A 19,364-nucleotide genomic window follows, 5' to 3' on the forward strand; every position below is an offset into this window, starting at 1 on the left:
CCCGGCCAGGGCGCACGCGCGGGGCTGCGAGGCGCGGCGCTGTGAGGGGCGGCTGGCGGGCGGTGCCGCCTCAGCGGCCCGTTTTCCCGCTTTAGGGCCTTTTTTTCCCCCCAAACCGCGGCTTTCCTGCGGGCCGGGCGGTGGCAGTGCAGGGCCCTGCCCTGGCGGGGTCCCCCGGGAAGCACAGGTTCCCCCCTCCGCCGAGGAGCAGCCCTCCTGCCCCGGCCCGTGGAGGCCGGCAGCAGGTGGCCCTGTGGCAAGGCCTCGCCGCGGGGTTGCGGGAGTTACCGCCTGGTTCGGTTCCGTTGAGGCCTCCCTGGGTTATGGAAATGAAGAATAGCAAAAAGTTAATATTGTGCCAAAATCCCCAGGGGCTAAATACACCAGAAACGCTGCAGTAGGGACGTGAGGAGGTCCTGGCTAGCCCTGCCTTGCTGCCTTGGGGTGTCCCCACAAACCCCCCATGCGGGTGAGAGCGTTTCCTGCTTCTCTGGTAACTTTGGTGCCATCAGGGAACACGCAGGCTCCCGGTTTCTAACTGAGGAAGGGCCTGAGAGAAACAGCCGGTGGTTTCTGTTGACTCCCCCTGGGAAGAGACATTTCCTCGGGGCACTGTGCAGCTTGTGTTTGGCTGTAAGCAAGGAGTGCTCCTCTCAGGGCACTAATGCAGCAGCACCACCATGCCAGAGCAGCCAGGCACCAGCCAGAAACTCACTGTCATGGAAAACCTGGCTTTGCCCCTGGGGGCTGGGATGCGGTGTTAGGACCACATGGCATCCCTCGCAGCAAGGCAGTGGACTACAGGCTCCTGGGGCAGGCGGGTGGCCCTGGGCAGCCCGAGGGCTGGCTCGGCAGTGCTCAGCCCTGTGCCCTCAGCCCTGTGCCCTGCCAGGCCTGCGGCCCCTGCTGCATTGCTCTCCCTGGATTTGCAGTGAATGAGCATAACACCATAGGCTGCCCGTGCCTCCTGCTCCCTGCAGGCTGAGCTCACGCTGGGACCAGCTGGGGTGCCGAGGCTGGGCCGGCGTTAGGAAAATGGCATTTTGTGACAGTGGGACGCCTGGGTCTCGTCTCCCAGAGCTGCCTGCGCCTTGTCCCGCTGCATCTGGCACCTCCTCCGGCTCGTCCCGCCCCGGCAGCGCAGCTTGCCGGCGAACTTTGCAGGAAGTGCTGTGCCGGGCTGAGCCCAACCGAGCGCGGCCGGGCCTTTCGGGACCCAGGGTCTGTGACCCAGGGACCGGGTGCGGAGGGGGTGAGACAAGCGAGGCAGTGCTCAGCGGGGCACGGCGCGTGTGGCCCTGCTGCTCGGCTGTAAGTCCTGCTGGGGGGGGGGGGTGGTGTCCCCAGGAGGCTGAGCCTCTGCTCAGGAGCCCTGTGGGGTAACGGGGCCTGGGGCTGCCGGAGCTGGTGGCAGGGCAGGTGAAGACTGCCTGGGGTGAGTGTGTGTGTGTACGTGCACATGTGTGTGTATGTGCACGTGTGCATGCCTGTGCACAAGGGTGCCTGCCCATGTCCTCCAGCCTGGCCAGTTCAGAGCTGCCCTATGGTTCCTTCACCATCAATAGCTTTACAAAGCTGTAGCAGATGCTTTTTTTGCTTACGTGTATCTGGAAGAGAGCTGTGTTTGTGTTGTGTACAGCCTTTTTGTAAGGAATACTTTTTTACTAAAGTTCCCATTTACCTGTTCTTGCTGTCCTTATGTGCCCGAAAGATTTCTCCTCTTTCAGGGACCCAGGTGTGATGCCTCCCCCAGACTGTGCCTCGGGAACACCAGTGCTGCCATGTCCCAGAGGTTAACAGTAAAAAGCGCTGCTCCTCAGGGTGTTGCAGGGGCATTAGCTTGTTTCTGCTGGCCTCGGATATTAAAGCTGTTACAAGCGTTTTGTAGTTCTGCATCACTTACTTAAAAGAAACTTCTGTTCACCTATTTGATCCATGACGGGGTTTGAAAAGAACTCCTGATATTCACACCATAAGCTAGTTTAATTGCCATGCTCAGGAGGAGCTGCAGAAGATAAAGGAAGTGGGGAACTTGGAAGTATGTGACTACTGGTATAAAAAACAAGTGTGGTGCCTTTGCTCATCTTTGGACTACCAGTGTGCTGTGATGATAGTAGGTGATTTTGAAAGTCCTAGGTGGATGAAGGCTTCTTCACACTAAGGTGGCAGAAGAATAGTTAGTTTCTTCAAATTTCATACCTCTGCTCCTTTAGGTTTAAATCCTTCCTAGCATGCATTATGTGATACCTGCTTTTCCCCTTTCTCTTTATCTGTGGAGGGTGCTGTGCCGGGAGGAAACAAGGACTAGCTGGCTGTGGCTGTGTTAGAGCATCTCTGTGGAGGCAAATCTGCAAGAGCCCCCATCCCAACGCACAGTCCAGTGCTCCTGTATCATGGACACGCCTTTTCTAACGCTCTCCCTGGCCCTGCCACATTGGCTCTGCTGCCCTTTGTCTATTTTCATCTACACTCACTTTTATCCCATTGGCACCCAGTTTCACAGCTGGGTTTGATGTTGCAGCCTGTGAGCAGCCTCTGGGCTCTGCTCCTGGCTTGGTGCTCCCTGCCCCGGTTTTCCCCTCCACTTGTAAAGCTTCCCGCTAAGGCACTTTGAAATCTGCATAAGACATAGCCATTTACATTCATGTCTTTAAAAGTTAATATTGTTATTTATTTTGATAGTGGGTAATTACTCTGTTCTCTGCTGAGATGTTGGCTAGGGAAACTCTAGAGGTTTTCCCTAGGAGGAGAAGCCTGTGTAGCATCCATCACCCTGAATTTCTGTGCTCTCTGCCCACAAAGCTTTTGGTAACGAGTGTGTAATCCATCCTGCCCTCTTGCTGTGATTATAAACTTTCCAGCTGCTCTGGGCTGGGGCAGGAAGACTTCATTGTGCACTTGTGTTCTCTTTCAGAGCCATCTTTCCTCCTCCTCCTCCTTGTCCCAGCTGCCTCGTAGTGCTGCTGGTGCCTGCCTGCCTGGCAAGTCAGAGCATGTCCGGACCCTGTGGACTAAACGCAGAAGATGGCAGAGCTTCTGGGGCTTGGGGACAAGTGTGGGGAGGGGGCTTCGGGGGCTCCTGCACTTGCTGGCTTGTGCCTTGCCGACAACAGGCTGAACTTGGACGTTTATCCTGACGGCTGCCACCGGTTCCTCCAGCTGTTCGAGGGGCGACAGGGAGAGGTGGTCCAGGTGGAGTTCCTCCGGCTCAGCAGCAACGATCGCCTCCTTGACACCACGCTGGGCATCCTTCCTCATCTGAAGCACCTGAAGTCCCTGGTGCTCAAAGGTAAATTCCTGGGCCCAGCACCATCCAACTCTTTTAAGCTCAGCTTAATTTTTTTTACCCCTTTTCTCCACATCTGCAGGACAAACTGCCCTTGGAATTTTTTTGTTCTGGTGCCCCTTGCTACAGCTTTAGCTCTTAGCCTTGCTCAGCACTGCATGCAGATTTCAATAAGATACAGGTCCTAAACTCTTATTTCCTTCCTTTGTTTCTACAGCTGCCTGGGGAACAGGTTTTGGAGTCCGGTTGGGTTGATGCTGCAATATTTTCTTTAGGAGAAGAGAGGTTTTTTTGTGTGGTTATGCATGCAAACCATGGGGGGGTTGAAAGGTGTTTAATTTTTTGGTAGATATTCAGCCCCTCTTTCATTTTTGGGAGTATAATGAGCTGTCTTTGCTGTGTTTCCATCTCAATCAATCCTAGTTTAATCCTTCTTAGTGTCAGTGAACGTAGGTTTAGCAGAGTTTAAGACCGGAAGACACTGCTCAACATTTATTAAAAGCATGACTCAGGTGTGCGCATAATTTGGCAAGCTGTAGTAACTGTTAGACCTATAAATATTAGAACATTCTTTGACTTTCTTGTCTCTTTGTTGTAGGAGGATCTCAATGCAAATGGTATAATTTCTTAGACTGAATCATTTGCTCTTTGGGAGGTGGATTTTAAAAAAGAAACGAGAGAAAAAAAGGGGGAGTTTGTGGCCAGAATTCAGGATTCTAGCTGAAAACTGAAAAGACTGAAGTTTGCTTCTATATCTGCCACAGATTTCTCATGTGAATAATTTCATTTGTCTTTTCCCCCTTTAGTAAGGTGAGGATAATGGTATAGCTTTTATCAAGCTTGTTTTGTGAGATGTACACCCTGAGCATCCTGAAATGCAATAAAATAGTTTGCTAAGATTTTCTTAGTGCAATGTGTGTCTGTTAGTTTGATTGTTCTCATTTTTCACCATTATGCAGCATAAAAAATGTTTGGTGCCATCTGCTGTACGTGTATACAAACAGACAACAGTGGAGGGAGAGTGGGAAGCGATGAAGGAATGGAGAGTTTTGGAAGGTTCCTTTTGTTTGTTTGACTTATTTTCCATGGGTGCAGACCTTCTTCAGTTTGTCACAAGCTGGGGTGGGGAACACGTATCCTTTCCTCACTGCGCCATCTGGCCTACACAATACTGAACTACCTGCTTTTTTCCCCACATTTTCACTGCTTTCCTCACATCTGCTCTCCAGGCTTGCAGGGGCAGATCTCAGTCCTCAGGGCTGTTCATCCCTCAACAGCATGGGCAAAGCCTGGAGGGTAAGGAATGTCTCCTTAGTCCAAAAAGCGTTGTGTGTTGGCCACTGGTGCTGGTGGGGAAGGAGAGTGGGAGGCTTGGAGGGGTATCGGCCACCCTGCTGAAGGGGGGTAGATATGTGGAGTGGCCTGATGCTTCCTGACCTGTGACTCCAGATGTGTTCAGCAGAGTTTTACTGGTTGACTGTAGCATCTCTTGATTTCATAAAAGGTCTTCACTGTTATATCGCTTTCACTGATCAGGAAAACGAGGCAGGGAGAAACCCCATTTCTCTATGAGTGCTTTGTAATCGGTGCTGCTCAATGTGATCAGTAAATCCCCATCTTCTGGGTCCCTGTGAGTCTTACGTGGGGCCGGTGAGGTATCCCTGTAGCATACTGACCTCTTTTTCCCCTTCCCTCCACACCCAGGTGGCCATGTCAGGGATGAGTTTGGCTCGTGTCGGCATGGCTCCCTGACAAGCTTACCACCAGACGCTGGGAACCTGAGGTGTCTCACCCACCTGGATCTCAGCTTCAACAGCCTCTCCACCTTGCCTAGCTGCATCCTCCACCTCCCTAGCCTCCGCGTGCTCCTGGTGAGCCACAACAGCCTGGTGGCGCTCCCTGAGGACTTTGGCTGTCTGAGCAAACTGACTTTCTTCTCTGCTATGAAAAATCAGCTGAAGAACTTACCTCGTAGCATTGGGGAGCTGACAGTGCTACAGGACCTGGATCTCTCTGAAAATGCTTTGGAATTCCTCCCCGAAGAAGTCGGGAATTTGCGTAACTGCACAGAGCTGGATCTCTCTGGGAATTGCTTATCGAGCGTCCCAGACTCCTTTGGTATGTATTTTCTAGAGGAAAAGAAGGACATAGACTTACTGAGTTTTTGATACAGTCTAGGACCCCTGAGGCCCTTGGGCTCTGTCCCCAGAGCTGTTAGCACAAACCATCTATTATGTTAGAGCCAAATGGAAGGGATACCCAGAAGAAAGATGCTTGGCTCAGTCAGTCCCCTTGAGTATTAATGACTTTCTGGACCGTGCTTTCTGCTTCTGTGTATCAGCAAGACTGCTAACATTTCAATACAATTTACAATAATAGCCGAGGATCTGGCCTGGCTGGTTTTGGGTGGCACCTGGAACTGGAAACAGAGAGCTGTGGTTTAGTGGGATGCAAATCTGGGTGTCAAATCATGCTGTCCAGTGTGGACCAGTCCACTGAACCGGGCTCTGACTTCTGCCCAGCTTCCTGGCTCTTGGGTCCTGTATTACTTTGTGCCTGGGGTTGTCATTGATGCTGTTACAGAAGCATCTTATATCAATACTGGTAGTTGGGTGCTGAAAAGCAGAGGAGAGAGGAGGCTGCATTGCCTCTTGGCTAGTTCCCTGGACCCCTTTGTTTTGTGAGCTGAAGGGATGCTGGGATCTTGTGCTTTTCCCTTATTTTGTGCGTGTGTGCGTGATGAGGAGAGCGGCGGGGGCGTTAGAGCTGATGTGCAATGCAATTAACAGCATGGATGGGGGGTCACTTCTTGTTCTAACCTGCAGCCAATCTGAAGTCTCTGCGGCGGCTGCATCTCCACAGCAATCTCCTGGTGACGGTCCCTGCCTCGCTTGCCAGCCTTCCCAACTTGTCCAGACTTGATCTGCAGAACAATTGCCTCCGTGCTGTCCCCCCCGAGATCCAGACCTCACCATTCGTTCATCTCCGAGGCAATCCCTTAGGAGAAACTGAGCCATCCCTGCAGGATGGTAATTGTAAGGCTTCTGCTGCTGTGGGTTCTGCCCAGCTGTTCCCTCCCTCAGCCCAGCATGGCGTGAATGGGTTTGGATTAGAGAAGGCAAGAAGGGGGGAATCAGATCGGTATTTTTTTGTCTGGAACAATTATGATCTTGTAAGGATACAGACAGTACTAGTTCTGTTTTTATGAGCCCAAGCCTAGTCTGAAGGGCTCAGTGGTCCCTGGAATTTGGCTTGCTAGGAGAGGTTTTACAGCGAAAGCGAAAATGGGATTCACAGGAAGTGGATCAGGAGAGGCCCTTAAAGGGGTCCAGCCTTTTTAGCAGAGGTGAGCACCAGTTCTTGGACTTGCTGCATGGCCCTAAGGCTGTGGTAGCTCATGCTAGAGGTGCTGAGAGCAATAAGAACTCATTTTGCCATGCAGTTACTTCCTGCTTTCCTGTGGGTCCCAGGCTGCAGAGGAGCAGCTCTTTGTGCAAGATGAAGGTGATGAATGAGCAGGAATATGAGTGGGGTTTCCCAATAGTGTTTACATTCACAAGAGCAAGTGCTGATTCCCAGGGTTGGCCCCAGGCAATCAAACAAGGCCCTGAGAGTTGCAGGGGTGGTAAATTGAAATATTTTCTAATTCTCCCTGCTTCTGAGTTTTCCTGGAGGAGAGTCAGTATTTGTAGCGTGTCCTGGGACCTCTAGGTTCCTTCCTGTCCTCCTGCTGCTGCTTGTTCTGAAGCCTACTGCAGCGTGAACAGGGTTCTGTTAGTGACTGTCAGATTAGGATTAAGCCAAAATTAAAATGCAAATTCAGCCTTCCTTTTCTATCCTGATTTAAGTAACCTGTCTTCTTCTCCTACCCAAACCTTATTGCCACAGATCAATCCAGTGCCAGAGGGCTACGAAGATTCTTCCTTGCATCAGGAGAGGACAGGTAAGCCTCTGTTATTAAGTACTTATATTACAGTGGTGTAACAAGCTCCAAGTCAAGATCGGTGCGTGGTGGGTATTGCACATACGTATAGAAGCTTATGGCCTCAGTAGGCCAGTCAAACACAAGGTAGGAGATCCTTCTGTTGATTTTCGGAGGGCTGATGTCATTGTACGGTGTCATACATTCATGCATTTCTTCTGGAAGCTTTACTGTCACCTCTGAAGGCTGCAAAGTGGTCCTGGCCTGTGGCATCCATTTCTGCTTTCCACCGGGGGCTGCTTCTGACCCTCTGCGGATCTACTTCCGAACCCTTGCACCGGACCCTCAGTGGGTAAAGCTGAGACACCATGATGTCCTGCTAAGTAGAGTCCTGGAGCTGCAGCCCCATGGGGTCAAATTCCAGCAGGTGAGGACACATCCAGGCCTCCTCCTGATCAATCTGCCTCTGCAGTAGCTTGGCGGAGTCTTCTGAGAAAGTCTCTTGGGACTTTTGAGACAGCTACGCACATCACTGCTGCTTTTAAGTAACTGCAGGACTGCCTTTCAAAGAAGCCCAGCCACAAAGATTCAGAAAGGACAAGCTTTCCTGGCACTGTGCTGGTCTGGCTTCTTTGCCTGCCCCACTGCTCCCACTTGAGCTGAGCTATAACCTTCCTCACTCACAAGCTTCCTCCTGTGCTAGAGGATAAGTGCTGTTCCAGCATTTGGCCTTAGCCTGCAAGGGGAATGGTTCACATCCTTCCCCAAAAGCCTGATTGTGTGGTTTTCATTCAGGCTGGTGAGTACTTATGCCACCAGCCCTGTCGTGGCTGACAGCAGCTCACCGCAAAAGTTGCTTGGCCCTTTCTGCCCCCAAGCTGCGGAACTTTTCCTGCCGCCACACTGTGTAGCAAACCTGACATCTCTTGTCACCTCCCTGGAGGCTGCAGGACAGAGCAGGTTCCTATCTCCTCTTCCACTCCCTGCATACAGGCCGTGCTTTGCCTTTCCCCTTCTTGTCTGCACAGGAAGCCACAGAGCAGAGCTAGGCTTGGTTTTATCTTTTCTATTGGTGTCTCACAGGAATGCTTTTTTTGCCAGGAGGTACAGATTTGGATGCCGTACACCTCCCCTCAAACCCTTCGTCAGCGTGAGGTGGTAGTTCGGACCTTCAGCGGGCAGAGCTGGAGTGATCTGAGTACAAGAGTGGAGCAGAAGAAAAAGTCAAAGGTAAGCAGATTGGAATGACTGGTGACACACATTATTACCCTTCCCCTCTTCCGTTTTGCCCAGCCAAGAGTGAATCCATTTGAAACACCTCCCAAGCTGTGTTTTGACCAGCTGCTATAAAACATAGTGGATTTCAGCTCCAGGTTTCCTCTCTTGTGGAGGTGTGTCTCCTGAAGGTGACAACTTGCAGCCTGCTGTGCTTCATCCCTGTTCTAGTGCTTTCACCTGCCCGGCTGCTTCCTGCCTTTATTGTACTGCATTATATGCCTAGATGTTTTCTTCCCTGTCTTCTGTTACAGAAGCATGTGGCTCACTGTAGTGTCCTCCACTTCTCTTGGTTCCTTGTTGTGTCTCGACTTGTGCAAAATCAATGCAAAGTGCCAACAGAGGGGACATTGCTCTTTTCCAGTGTGGATCCAAACATCAAAGTGACTTTTCCTCCTGGAGTCACTGAAGAGACTCGCAACGTCAAGCTGCAGGTATGCATGCTTTAAAAAACACAAGCTTTAGTAAGCCTTAGTGCAGCTCTTGCTGCAGCAGCTTAGTGAGTGAGACTAGGGGGAAATAATTTCTGTAGATGTAATTCTAAAGCCACCCCACTAAAAATAATTGTTTTGTAGAGCTGCTAGATAGTGGTAAATGCTATTGTAATACCCTGGGCTGTCCCAGCTTGCCACATTGACACCGGTATTAGAGCAGACTTCAGCCAAAGTTCACTCACTGTGCTTCCATTTCTCATGGGCCCCTGAGCCAGGAGCAGCATCTGCCTGCTGGGTGCTGGGGGAACTGAGCAAGTGATTTGGGAATTTGGGTGCCTGACTGCCCTGCTCTCCATATTGTTTTCCACGTCCAGGTGCTGCCGGTCTCTGCAGAAGAGATAGAGGAAATCACAGCCGATGCAGGGTGCAGAGCCAGTCCCCTGCTCTGCCTCTCCCAGGATTCCCTGGTGGATTTTCTCAGGCCAGTGAGAATTCAGCTGCCCCTCCCACCTGGGCTCACAGGTGAGTTTATTCCCAAAACTGGCAAAGAGAAACATCGTATGTGGAAAGCCATGAATGGCAAGCTGGGATTTTTGTTTGCTTCTCCTGTAATAATAAAGCTTGCTGCTTATCCTGCAGGAGCAGCAAGGTGCATATGCTGAGTGAGTGGTGGTGCAGTGTGGTGGTGCGGAAGGTAGTTCAGGTCCAGCTCATGAATCTGATGCTGAGCCACTGCAGTTAAAAATGTATGATCATACACTAAGCCATCTCCCACCCTGAATATCGCTAGAAACAGCCTCAGCCTCGCCAGGGTTTCCTCTGTTTGCATGCTGAGTATCCTGTGTTTCCTAATTCCTATTTTCTTTGACCTTTCCTGGCTTTCTTGTGAAGAAGTAAAATATGTTTGGGTACGGCTTGGCCTTCATTGTAACACCACCTGGCATTTTTATGTCTGAAATGCATCAGGATAGAAAAGCCTGTGGGATGTACCTTTAGAAAGAGATGGAACTTAATTAATAACCCTAGATATTGGTGATAGGAATTGTCTAATTAATCTGTTGGTGGCAATCAGCACACTATCAGTTTAAGCCTGCATATTCCGCCAGACTATCCTGGAAACGTTGAAGTAGCGTCATCCTTTTATTTTTGCTCTTCTTTGACCAAAATTCAGTTCTGGGTGCTGAAGAGAAGGTTATGAGCCTTGGTGCTTTTTAATAGTGAATCCCCCCAGACTGTGGCTAGATTTGTAAAGCCATGAACAAAGGCTTCTGCTGCATATAGCATCTCTTGATCCTTGTTGTCTTTAAGGGCTAAATTTGGATCGGTCAAGGCTGCATCTTCTCCATGGTGACCTGGAGGGCCAAACCTGGGATGACATTACTAGTCAGGTGGTGCTGGAATTCACCCATCTCTATGTGGTGTTTGAAGTCACCCACTTCTCCTGGTAAGTGCAGGATTAGTCCTGAGGAAAAGATGGGATGTTCCTCTGCCTTGCTTTTCCCACACTCTGATCAGGGCTCATGCCGTAAACCCTACCTTCTCCCTTTGCAAATCAGGCCAAGCTTAGCACTTCATCTCTACCCATCACTTTTTACAGTCTTGTGGGTGTGACACTGGCTTCTCTTACTAGGCAGGATCCCTCCTTTTTCTTAATTCCTTGTCTGCCAGGTACTGGCTGTGGTACACCACCAAGACCTACATTGGAGGCATTGCCAAGAAAGTCTATGAGCGGCTGCGTATGTACCAGGTGAACTTCATTGCTCTGCAGAGGAAGAAGGACCCTGAGCAGGTCCTGCTACAGTGTGTCCCCAAGCACAAGGTTTGACTGGCTTCCATTGCTTTGCTCATGAGCTTCCTGCGCCTCCCTTTGTAGGACATCAGGGCAGCAGTGCACCAAATGGTCCTGTTTGCTGCCCCAAGGTTGTCCGGGGTATGCTGTCACCACACTGTGTTGGTAGTGTGATACCAGCTCACTGTGAGCTGGGGTAGAAGGAAAACTCACTCTGTGCAGCAGTGGCTGGATATACATTCTGTAGACTGGGCTGCTAAAATCAGCTAGACACAGTAACTGGCCATTTGCGTGCTGTAAGTGTCCAGCAAACATGAGGCAAAACACGGCTTAAATTTCAGTCAAAGATATTAAGGTTAATAAGTCACTTGTCTGACGTGGGCTAGTAGTGTGGGCAGAAGCACTGCTTTGGTTTCAGCTGGAGAGGCTAGAAATGGTATTCACTCTTCCCGATGTTCCTTGCTGTTTACCGTTCAAGCAGTGGAATGGAACATACGAGCTTTCCTTAATCTGCTTCAGTGCAGCATCAGGTTAGTTTGTGCTGTTAGCCTGAGCTAACCTGGCTTGATGGTCTGTCAGGAGATAGGAAGGGCTCACACTCTGCTGCTGCCTCTGCCCTAGGGGTACCAGCCCTCAGCAGCAAAGCAAGTGTGCATCTGCATTTGTAGAGCGTGTACCTTGACAGACAGCGCAGCTCAGTGACGTGAGAGTTTTATCAGGCTGCCAGAACTGGGCTGCATATCCAACTCTCTGCACAATCCTCTGGTCTGGTTGCTCCTTTTTTTCTTTATTTGTTCTCCTGTATTGAAATGACCTGTAGGCATAAACAGCTATAAGGATTCTTTATATCTTGGGTTCAGGGCTCAAATTGTTTCCAGAGGAGGCAGCAATGGCACCCACAGTGAGACAGGTTCAGTGGTGTCTGTACTCCTGCTAGGGGTGCTGGTGGGGTGAGAGAGAATGTTTACTGTTACAAATAGGAAGAAGAATAGACACCTCAGCTCTGGGCTAACTCTTGCATTGCCTCCGAGACCCCAGGTCTGCCAGTGTGATTGCAGGCTGCAAAGCAAAAATGAGCTTTCTGGTGTCCTCAGCTGTGTGCTATTGCAGCATGTGGCTTTTTGCAGAAAAAATGTCTTTTAATGGCATACTGTGAGGGAGATAAGGTAGCAAGGAAATCCTTCCCTGTCTTTGAAGGTTACTGACCTGTTACAATGTAGAGATACTGCTGAAAATGCTTTTTTAGTGACAGCTTTGGGATGGCCTATCTTTGTTAGTCCACATAGGCTTTTCTGCTTTTTACTGTAGGGGAGAAATAGGGTAACCACAGACACTTCCTTGCCTGTAGTAAATGTACCTGGGATAGGACGGTGTGTGTGTGTTCATTTGTTTACATCCTTCCCATGTAAAATGGACTTCCCCTGGTGAAGGTGTGGGGAACATCATGGGTGTAGGGACATGGGTCAGGGGACAGATGTGCTTCAGATCAAACATGGAGTCCTGTGTCATCATCCTTGTCAGGTCGATCCAGTGCTGAAGAAGCTGCAGGACCGCTATCGAGGACCTGAGCCATCTGACATGGTGGAGATGTTTGAGGGAGAGCAATTTTTTGCAGCTTTTGAGCGAGGCATCAGCATCGATATGGGTATGGCAGCACTGGGCTCCTTTCTGCTTCTAACTCCTGTGCTTCTCTAGCCCTAGGTGTGTATCTGCTGGGGGCTGTACTCCATGGCATTCCTCTCTGCCTCCAGTTTGCCCACTACTCACAGCAGCTAGCCCTTGGACATTGAACTTGTCATATTCTCTGGTCACCCAACTTTTGTGTCTACTTTTCTGAAGGAAAGTCCTCTTTGTAGGCTTTCATTTCCTCTCATGCTGTTGTAGTCTGCAGAGGGCAATAGCCAAATGTGTTTATTTTATGACTGATCTGCTACTGCGGCCATCTATGCCCTTTTCCTGGCATCTTAGACACAACTCTGGAATGCCCATGGTGATCTAATTAATGTTACCCATTTCTGAGAGAACACATATAATGGTATTTGATTAGAGAAGGTATTTCTGAAATAATCCAGAGCAAAAAAAAAAATTCCCCCAAATGGAGCCACTGGAAGAGAAGAAAAGAGGGAGCAAGACCAAAACTCAAGATGATATTTTATGCCCCAATGTGTCTGGACCTGTTACAGCTGCAAACTGAGCCATGTTCTTCAAAACCTGGGCGTACAGCTCAGTTTCACTGGTGTAAATTAAGCTTAACTCTATGAATCACAGAATCATAGAATTGTTTATGTTGGAATAGACCTTTAAGATCATAGAGTCCAACCTTTAACCCAGCACTGCCAAGAATACTGAAGTGCATTGGTCTTTCAGTGGAGTTTGTGAGGCCAGGGTCTGTTGCTCTGTCCTGATTTAGGCTGGACTCTTAAATTAATTTCTAGATAATTACATATGAGTGTTGTACCTGATTATAGTTTTTTCCATTTAGCTATATTCATATTCCAGCACCCACTGCAGAAATGGTGGAGGGATAGGGGGCCTATGTTTATGCATGACAGGATGCTATTGCAGCTGATTCTGCCCTCCGAGGGGTAGAGTGGACCAAGGACAGAGGAACGGGCCAAGGATGGACTAGGCTCCCCCTGAATGCTTTGCCCTGCCTTGCCGTCCATTCTTGAACTTGATCTCCACCTTGTGGCCATTACCTTTTTTCACTTGTGGGACCTGCTTTCTCCACAGCCAGGGTTTTCTGCTTTCCCATCTCACCCGGTGAGGAAGCAGGGTGTTAGAATCCTTTCAGGCATGAGTAGGAGTAGGCAGTAGCATGGAGGCTGCTAGTGGCTGTTGGCCAGGCTCGAAAATCTGCACGCTTTTCTGCACAAGTTGAGCATTTGCTGCTTCTCTGCGCAGATCGCCCCGACTGCGTGGATGGACGACTCTCGTTTATTTTTTACTCTCACTTGAAGAACATGAAGGAAATCTATGTGACCTCCCCTGTAGACAGGAAAGACCAAGCTGTCAAAGGCCAGGTGAGCAACCGGTTACGCTGACTATTTGTTTCCTCCATGGCCATCATCATCATTGCTTTTACGATGTTCCCAATAATAATTTCTGAGTGCCAGGCATGACTCTTTTCCTCCCCTCTTTTCCTTGGCTTTGCATTTCACTGACTAAACCCTGAATAATCACAGAGTAGTCTTAAAGGATCACTCATCACTTAGCTCTCTGACTTACATTCCTGCCATTAACTCTTGGTGTCTTCACAGTCAGTCCAGACTTTATGGCAGAACCTCTGTGCTCCTCCCAGTTGCACTTCATTGGGAGGCCATGTTTGTGAACAGAGGATAGGTGAGAAATGCTGGATTCATTCTGTTCCAGACAGGAAAGACAAAGCAATCAGGCTTGGCCAGTGTTCTTGAATCTGAGCCTCACTGCATGCTTTTTGTTTGCAAAGGTCTCTTTCTACCGAGGGGCAGTTCCCAAGAGCATCCCTGAAGATGCCAGCAGGAGGAGGAAAGGACCAGACTCCTTCTGGCTCGCTACTCTGCCTATTAAACTGCCTGTGAGTTTTTTTTGTCTCCTAAAAAAAAGAAAAAAACTTAGGTGGGTAAAAGCACGGCCTTGCTGCTCAGCTAGTTTTGTCTTCCTCCATGAGAACGGATGCAATGAATGACTGCAAGAAACGGCTGCCCAACCATGGAGGTTTCCCATTCTCCATGAGCTCTTCTGAAAAGAGGAACACAAACAGCTGGGAGTGGTCTCCATCTCTCCTACTCATCTTCTCTGTCAAGCACAGGCTTGTTGGATGGGTGGTCAGAGAGGGTGGATCCATTGAATGAATGATGTAGAACAGGAGGAAGCTCACTGTAATTAAAGGAAGTGTCTGTTTTGTTTATAAATTTCTTAGTCACACAGCTCATGCAGCAGGAAAAAAGGAAGATCTAGGATGAGGTAGGTAGGCTGGATTTTAATACAAGTGTTGAGTGTAAGTACTCTGGTGTGAGCCACTGGCCTTTTAAGGCTGCTCTGTATGTTACAGTGAGAAATGCAACTTTTGCTTATAAAATTTAATTGATATTTGAGAAGCTTAAAACAATAAATACCTTTGTAGGCTGAATGCTTCTGTTCAGATCACGTGCCAGGATCTCACATCCCTTTCTGACACATGCAACCTCAACTACACATCTAGACTAAGTGCTCTCTTACTGCCGAGGCAAATACATTCTGGGGAGATAGTTCATTGAAAAATACTCCATAAAGAAAGGAAATTTCCAGTGTGAGATATGACTGTGTACTTTATGATTTGATATTTTCAGAGGCAGTGAGCATTGCTGGTCATTGCCAGTGTGAGCGCTCCTTGCTTTTTACAGCCTGACTGTTCAGCCCCAAGATCTTCCTTCCTCCTTGGTAGGAGGAAAGGTATTTCAGTGGGCAATCTGAATGGCCAGATATTGTCCTGTATAAAACCAATTTGTCTAGCATGTTCTCTCTCTCTTTCCTCTGTGACACAGCGATTGAAACCCCGCTGGGGTGAGAATCCCCACCCCCTGAATGGCTTCTCCTTCCCTCCCTTGAACCTGGGCAGTGCTGAGACTGGCTACCTGACCCAGGCAAACCTGCTGAGCATTGCCAGGCGCATGGGAGCTGACTGGCAGACCATCGGCCTGAACCTGGGCTTGACCTATCAGCAGATTGAGCGCATAGGATACAATAACAGGTAAGATACAACACTGATCAAGAGTGATACATTATATCTATCTGCAGTGTAATAGTATAAATTAATGCTTGGCTGGTTGAAAGTTTTCCCACTGGAATTGTTTCACCAGATAAAAGATGGGTTGACTAATGGTTCTTCTCAAAACATTACCTCTTTTATAGAAAACTGATTATTTTCTCTTGCCGTTATAAAACAAAGCTTTAAGTTTGAAAAACACAATCGGGGAAATAACAAACCTGATGACCTTTGTAGTTCTGATGAGTCGCATTCCTGTTTTGTTTTGTGATCTGGATTCCTGGCCAGACTCCATCTCTGACAATGAGCAATGGCCTATGGCATTGATTGTGAATATCATCTTTATTCAAAAAGAGCTTGTGGTACGTCATGGGACATGCAGTCTGACCAAAAAGCCAGAGCGGTAGGAGAGAATTAGACTTGCTATGACTAACCTACTATTCCTCTGGGGAATTTACATTCAAAAGCAGAATCATTTAATTTGATATTTCCATTAGAAAAAAAAAAATCTAGAGAGATTCTAGTGTAGGAACTGCAACTCCTGTATGGTGGGTGGGGAAAAGGTAGGCCCACCGGGTGCTTTGTGTGTCTGGATGGCTTCTCTGGGGCTCCAAGCATGGGCCCTACTATTCCTGTGGGGAATTTACATTCAAAAGCAGAATCATTTAATTTGATATTTCCATTAGAAAAAAAAAATCTAGAGAGATTCTAGTGTAGGAACTGCAACTCCTGTATGGTGGGTGGGGAAAAGGCAGGCCCACCGGGTGCTTTGTGTGTCTGGATGGCTTCTCTGGGGCTCCAGGCATGGGCTAGGACTCCAGTAAGGCCTCTTCGGGTTGTCAGTCAGGAGAGTGTGCTGGTTACATCTGCGCTTCCCCCTTTCTTCAGAGAGGACCTTGATAAGCAGATCCTGGACATGCTGTTCTCATGGGCTCAGCAAAACTTGGAGGATCCTGACTGCGTGGGTAAGCTGATTACAGCCATGAAAGAGAGTGGCCGCCAGGACATTGCTGATGAGGTCGAAACCATTGTTGAGCTGGGACGGCAGAAATACAGGGAGTCCATCCGCCGGGTGGGCTTGGAGCAGGAGAGCAGCACTGAGGACTCTGCGATAGCTATGATGTAGCACCTGGCAGAAAGAATGGGGTTTCATATTGGGTCCCTCTGCGTACCCAGAGTGACAATGTCTTGGAGCTGCTTCTGCCTCAAGAGCCAGTGTCTTCCCGAGGATCTGGACACTGATTCACTTGTGAGCAGACTACTGAGCGCTCTCAGCTCTGTCTGTACTCACATGCCACTTCTGCCAATCCCAGGCAGTTTAGAGTGCATTTACAAGCCTTTTCTGTACTTCCACTTCTCGCCCTTGAGCTTTAGATTTCAGAAACACGGAGAAATTGTGAGGTTGAAGCGTCTGTCAGTTGAGTAGTGGCTAAAGTAGCCTTTAATGAATTAATAATCATGTCATGTTTATTTATTTATAACTTATTCCAGAAACCATGTTCTGCTGGAGCCACTGGGTGTGAGCATTTGGGTCTGTTTGTGCTCCAGTGCTTGATGGGAAAGTGGAGGTGCAGTTGTGTCATGAAGGCCTGTGGTGCGGTGGGGACTCCTCAGCCATTTCGGTTAATGATGTGTTTTGCTCGCATGAGAATATGAATTGTATTGCCCATGAAAATGTTTTCTGTTTTCTGCCAAATCTCTTCCAGTTTCCTCAAGCCCAAACCAAAACCTAAGTATTTGTGGGGAAAAGAGAAGAAACTAATTTCTAGGAAAATGGCTCTTGTGTTTTGGTTTTCCTCCAAAAACCATTTTGGAACAAAAAAAATTTCACATTGTCCCTAGGCTGCTGCACCTGCCAGGCTTTTTAGATGAGACCTATGCACTGCTGGTCTTTGACAGAGTTCCAGTTTTATTTTAGAAACAAGTAAAAATGTGTAACCCCGCTGTTCTGGGAGAGACTCTGCTTTAAGGAATATCCCTTGCAGTTGCAAAGGGATATTCCTCACATCCTCCCAGTGAAATATGCCTGTGCAATAGTGAAGGTGTGACCCCTCCTGAAGTTCGGTAAAAAGCATGACTTAAATTTGCATTTTAAAAACTGGTCTGACCAGCTGTGAAATAGGCACCGTGTGGGATTGGCATGAACTATGCTGAGCTAATCTCCCGGTTTTGCAGTCTGAACATCTTGTATAAGGCTGAAAGAGTTTATTGCTTTTTAACTACTCTGTCATTGACTACTGAGGTGCCCTTCTCTTCCTGCTCCCCATCTCATAATGGGCCTCAGCTAGTGACCCACTAATGACAGTGGGAAATTTCATGCAAGCTTTTTGAAAGACTACTGTCATCTGCGTAAATTCAACTCTTTCAAGACAGGCTGGATTCAGCATAACTCTCTAAGCGATACTTAAAGGGCTGTTCTCAGTCTGAAAACCAAAAGTCTGTAGAAAAATGCCAGGTTGCAACACCCAGATTCAACCTGCTGCTGCAGGTCTGAGAAATCCTGGTGTTTTCTTCCTCCTGTGAGGAATCATTGGTGGTTTCCCTGATGCTGTGTTTCAGACCTGCCATCAGTACTGTTGAAAGAGAAGCATAAAATTGTTCTGCTTTTTAAAAATTATTTATTTATTTTAAGGGTATTCTAACATCTCAGGCTGTGGAGTGATCAGTGTCCAGTCCAGAGCACTGGACAAGGATTTGCAGGCTTGAGTTACCGTCTTGGGCATAGGGACTTCCTCAGATCTGATTTCTTACGCCGTGCTGCCCCTCAAGTCTCACGTTGGATTAAAGTCAGCAGTTCTCATTGGAATGTACAGTTTCTCTGGTAGTCTGTGTCATCTGTTCTTGTCTGTAATTTTGATGTGTACCAACAAGGTATTTGTTCTTTCCTCCAGTTTTGGAGAGATGCATTTGGGCATATTGCTCTCACTGGGAATAAAATAAGTGCTTAACTGTTTCAAAGCATGGTCTGCTAATTCATAAATGCCTCGAGGTGTTAAACAGAGCCAGGTCCCTTTGAACTTGCTGGCGGAAAGACACAGGTGAGCTTGGCCATGCTGCACAGAAACAGAAGAGCTCTTGTTTGGGCACTGCTGGCTGCAAAGCGCAGGGCAGGCTGCAGCTGCGCGAATGCTAGCCCATAGCTTGGCTTTGCTGCCGTGGGGCTGAGCTGGGAAACGCAGCACTGGGGGCATGGGTTTGGCTCGCCAAGCGTAGGAGTAGAGCTCAGGTGGCGCAGGTCGAGGCAGCATCAAGGCTAGTCTAGAGGGCCCAGTGCGCAGGCTTAGCCTGGCCTCTGGTGAGGCTGCAGGAGGCTTCTGGCTGGGCAAAGCCGGTTAATTCCTTACTACGGGTCTACGGGTAGCATAAGGTAGCACCCACAGCTACAACAGGATGAAGCTAGGCTGCACTTAGCTTTCTGTTTGTGATGGCCAGGCAACAACTGAGTTGGGAATGCTGAAACAAGGGCTGTGTAGGCTGGACTCCGTGGAGGTCTCATCCAGATGTCGGCAGAGCTACAGCTTTTCCAGATAACAGATAGATCAGGCTAGGAGAGAGGGAGGTTAGTGCTAGGTGTTTAGGTTACTCTAGGTATGGGCTACAGCCAGGCCAAGCAACAGGAGATAACAAACCCTAGACAATATCATCAGGAGAACAGCTCTTCAGGGTTTGGGCTGATAAGGAAAGTTAAGTAACTACCCCAGAGAAGTACCGTTATCTCCATCCTCTCACTGCTGAGCAGCAGCCTCTGGACTGGGTCACCTCACTGCATTTGGTTTTCTCCTTGCACTGACACTGAAGTGAGCACCCAGCTGGGGGTATGAGGGTGCTGATGGGAAATCAGAGCAACCGTCCGGCTGCTCTTTCCTTAGCTGACTCAGCAGCAAATATTTGAGCTGGATGAGAGTCAACAGAAAGCATGTTATTTTCAGGTG

At 48.7% G+C, this 19,364-nt stretch overlaps 1 protein-coding gene across 3 annotated transcripts; it reads left to right on the plus strand.

Moving 5' to 3' along the window:
- Positions 1 to 61: 61 nt before the first annotated feature.
- PIDD1 (p53-induced death domain protein 1) lies at positions 62 to 18,390 on the plus strand. Of its 3 annotated transcripts, none has more exons than XM_040609123.1 (16): positions 62 to 469; positions 2,915 to 3,289; positions 4,991 to 5,404; positions 6,112 to 6,321; positions 7,175 to 7,229; positions 7,434 to 7,635; positions 8,310 to 8,438; positions 8,738 to 8,917; positions 9,292 to 9,439; positions 10,226 to 10,361; positions 10,586 to 10,736; positions 12,228 to 12,351; positions 13,611 to 13,729; positions 14,155 to 14,262; positions 15,212 to 15,417; positions 16,321 to 18,390. In XM_040609123.1, the coding sequence occupies exons 2-16, from the start codon at positions 3,025 to 3,027 to the stop codon at positions 16,556 to 16,558; spliced, it is 2,685 nt and encodes an 894-aa protein (XP_040465057.1). In that variant the 5' UTR covers positions 62 to 469; positions 2,915 to 3,024; the 3' UTR covers positions 16,559 to 18,390. The 3 variants fall into 3 exon arrangements, with proteins under 3 accessions (XP_040465057.1, XP_040465056.1, XP_040465058.1); XM_040609122.1 differs by lacking the exon at positions 62 to 469 and adding an exon at positions 1,089 to 1,311; XM_040609124.1 differs by lacking the exon at positions 62 to 469 and adding an exon at positions 1,089 to 1,311 and having other exon boundaries at positions 6,112 to 6,315.
- The last annotated feature ends 974 nt before the right edge of the window (positions 18,391 to 19,364 follow it).

This window comes from Falco naumanni, chromosome 10 (assembly GCF_017639655.2).
Source record: "Falco naumanni isolate bFalNau1 chromosome 10, bFalNau1.pat, whole genome shotgun sequence".
Lineage (NCBI taxonomy): Eukaryota > Metazoa > Chordata > Aves > Falconiformes > Falconidae > Falco > Falco naumanni.

What these genes read in the sequence shown, in the direction of transcription:
- PIDD1 (XM_040609123.1), top strand. Translation starts at nt 3,025, where the DNA reads ATGGCAGAGCTTCTGGGGCTTGGGGACAAGTGTGGGGAGGGGGCTTCG. An exon ending in AGGCATCAGCATCGATATGG is followed by an intron (nt 12,352 to 13,610) that starts GTATGGCAGCAC and finishes TTCTCTGCGCAG; the next exon opens with ATCGCCCCGACTGCGTGGAT. An exon ending in CTCTGCCTATTAAACTGCCT is followed by an intron (nt 14,263 to 15,211) that starts GTGAGTTTTTTT and finishes TCTGTGACACAG; the next exon opens with CGATTGAAACCCCGCTGGGG.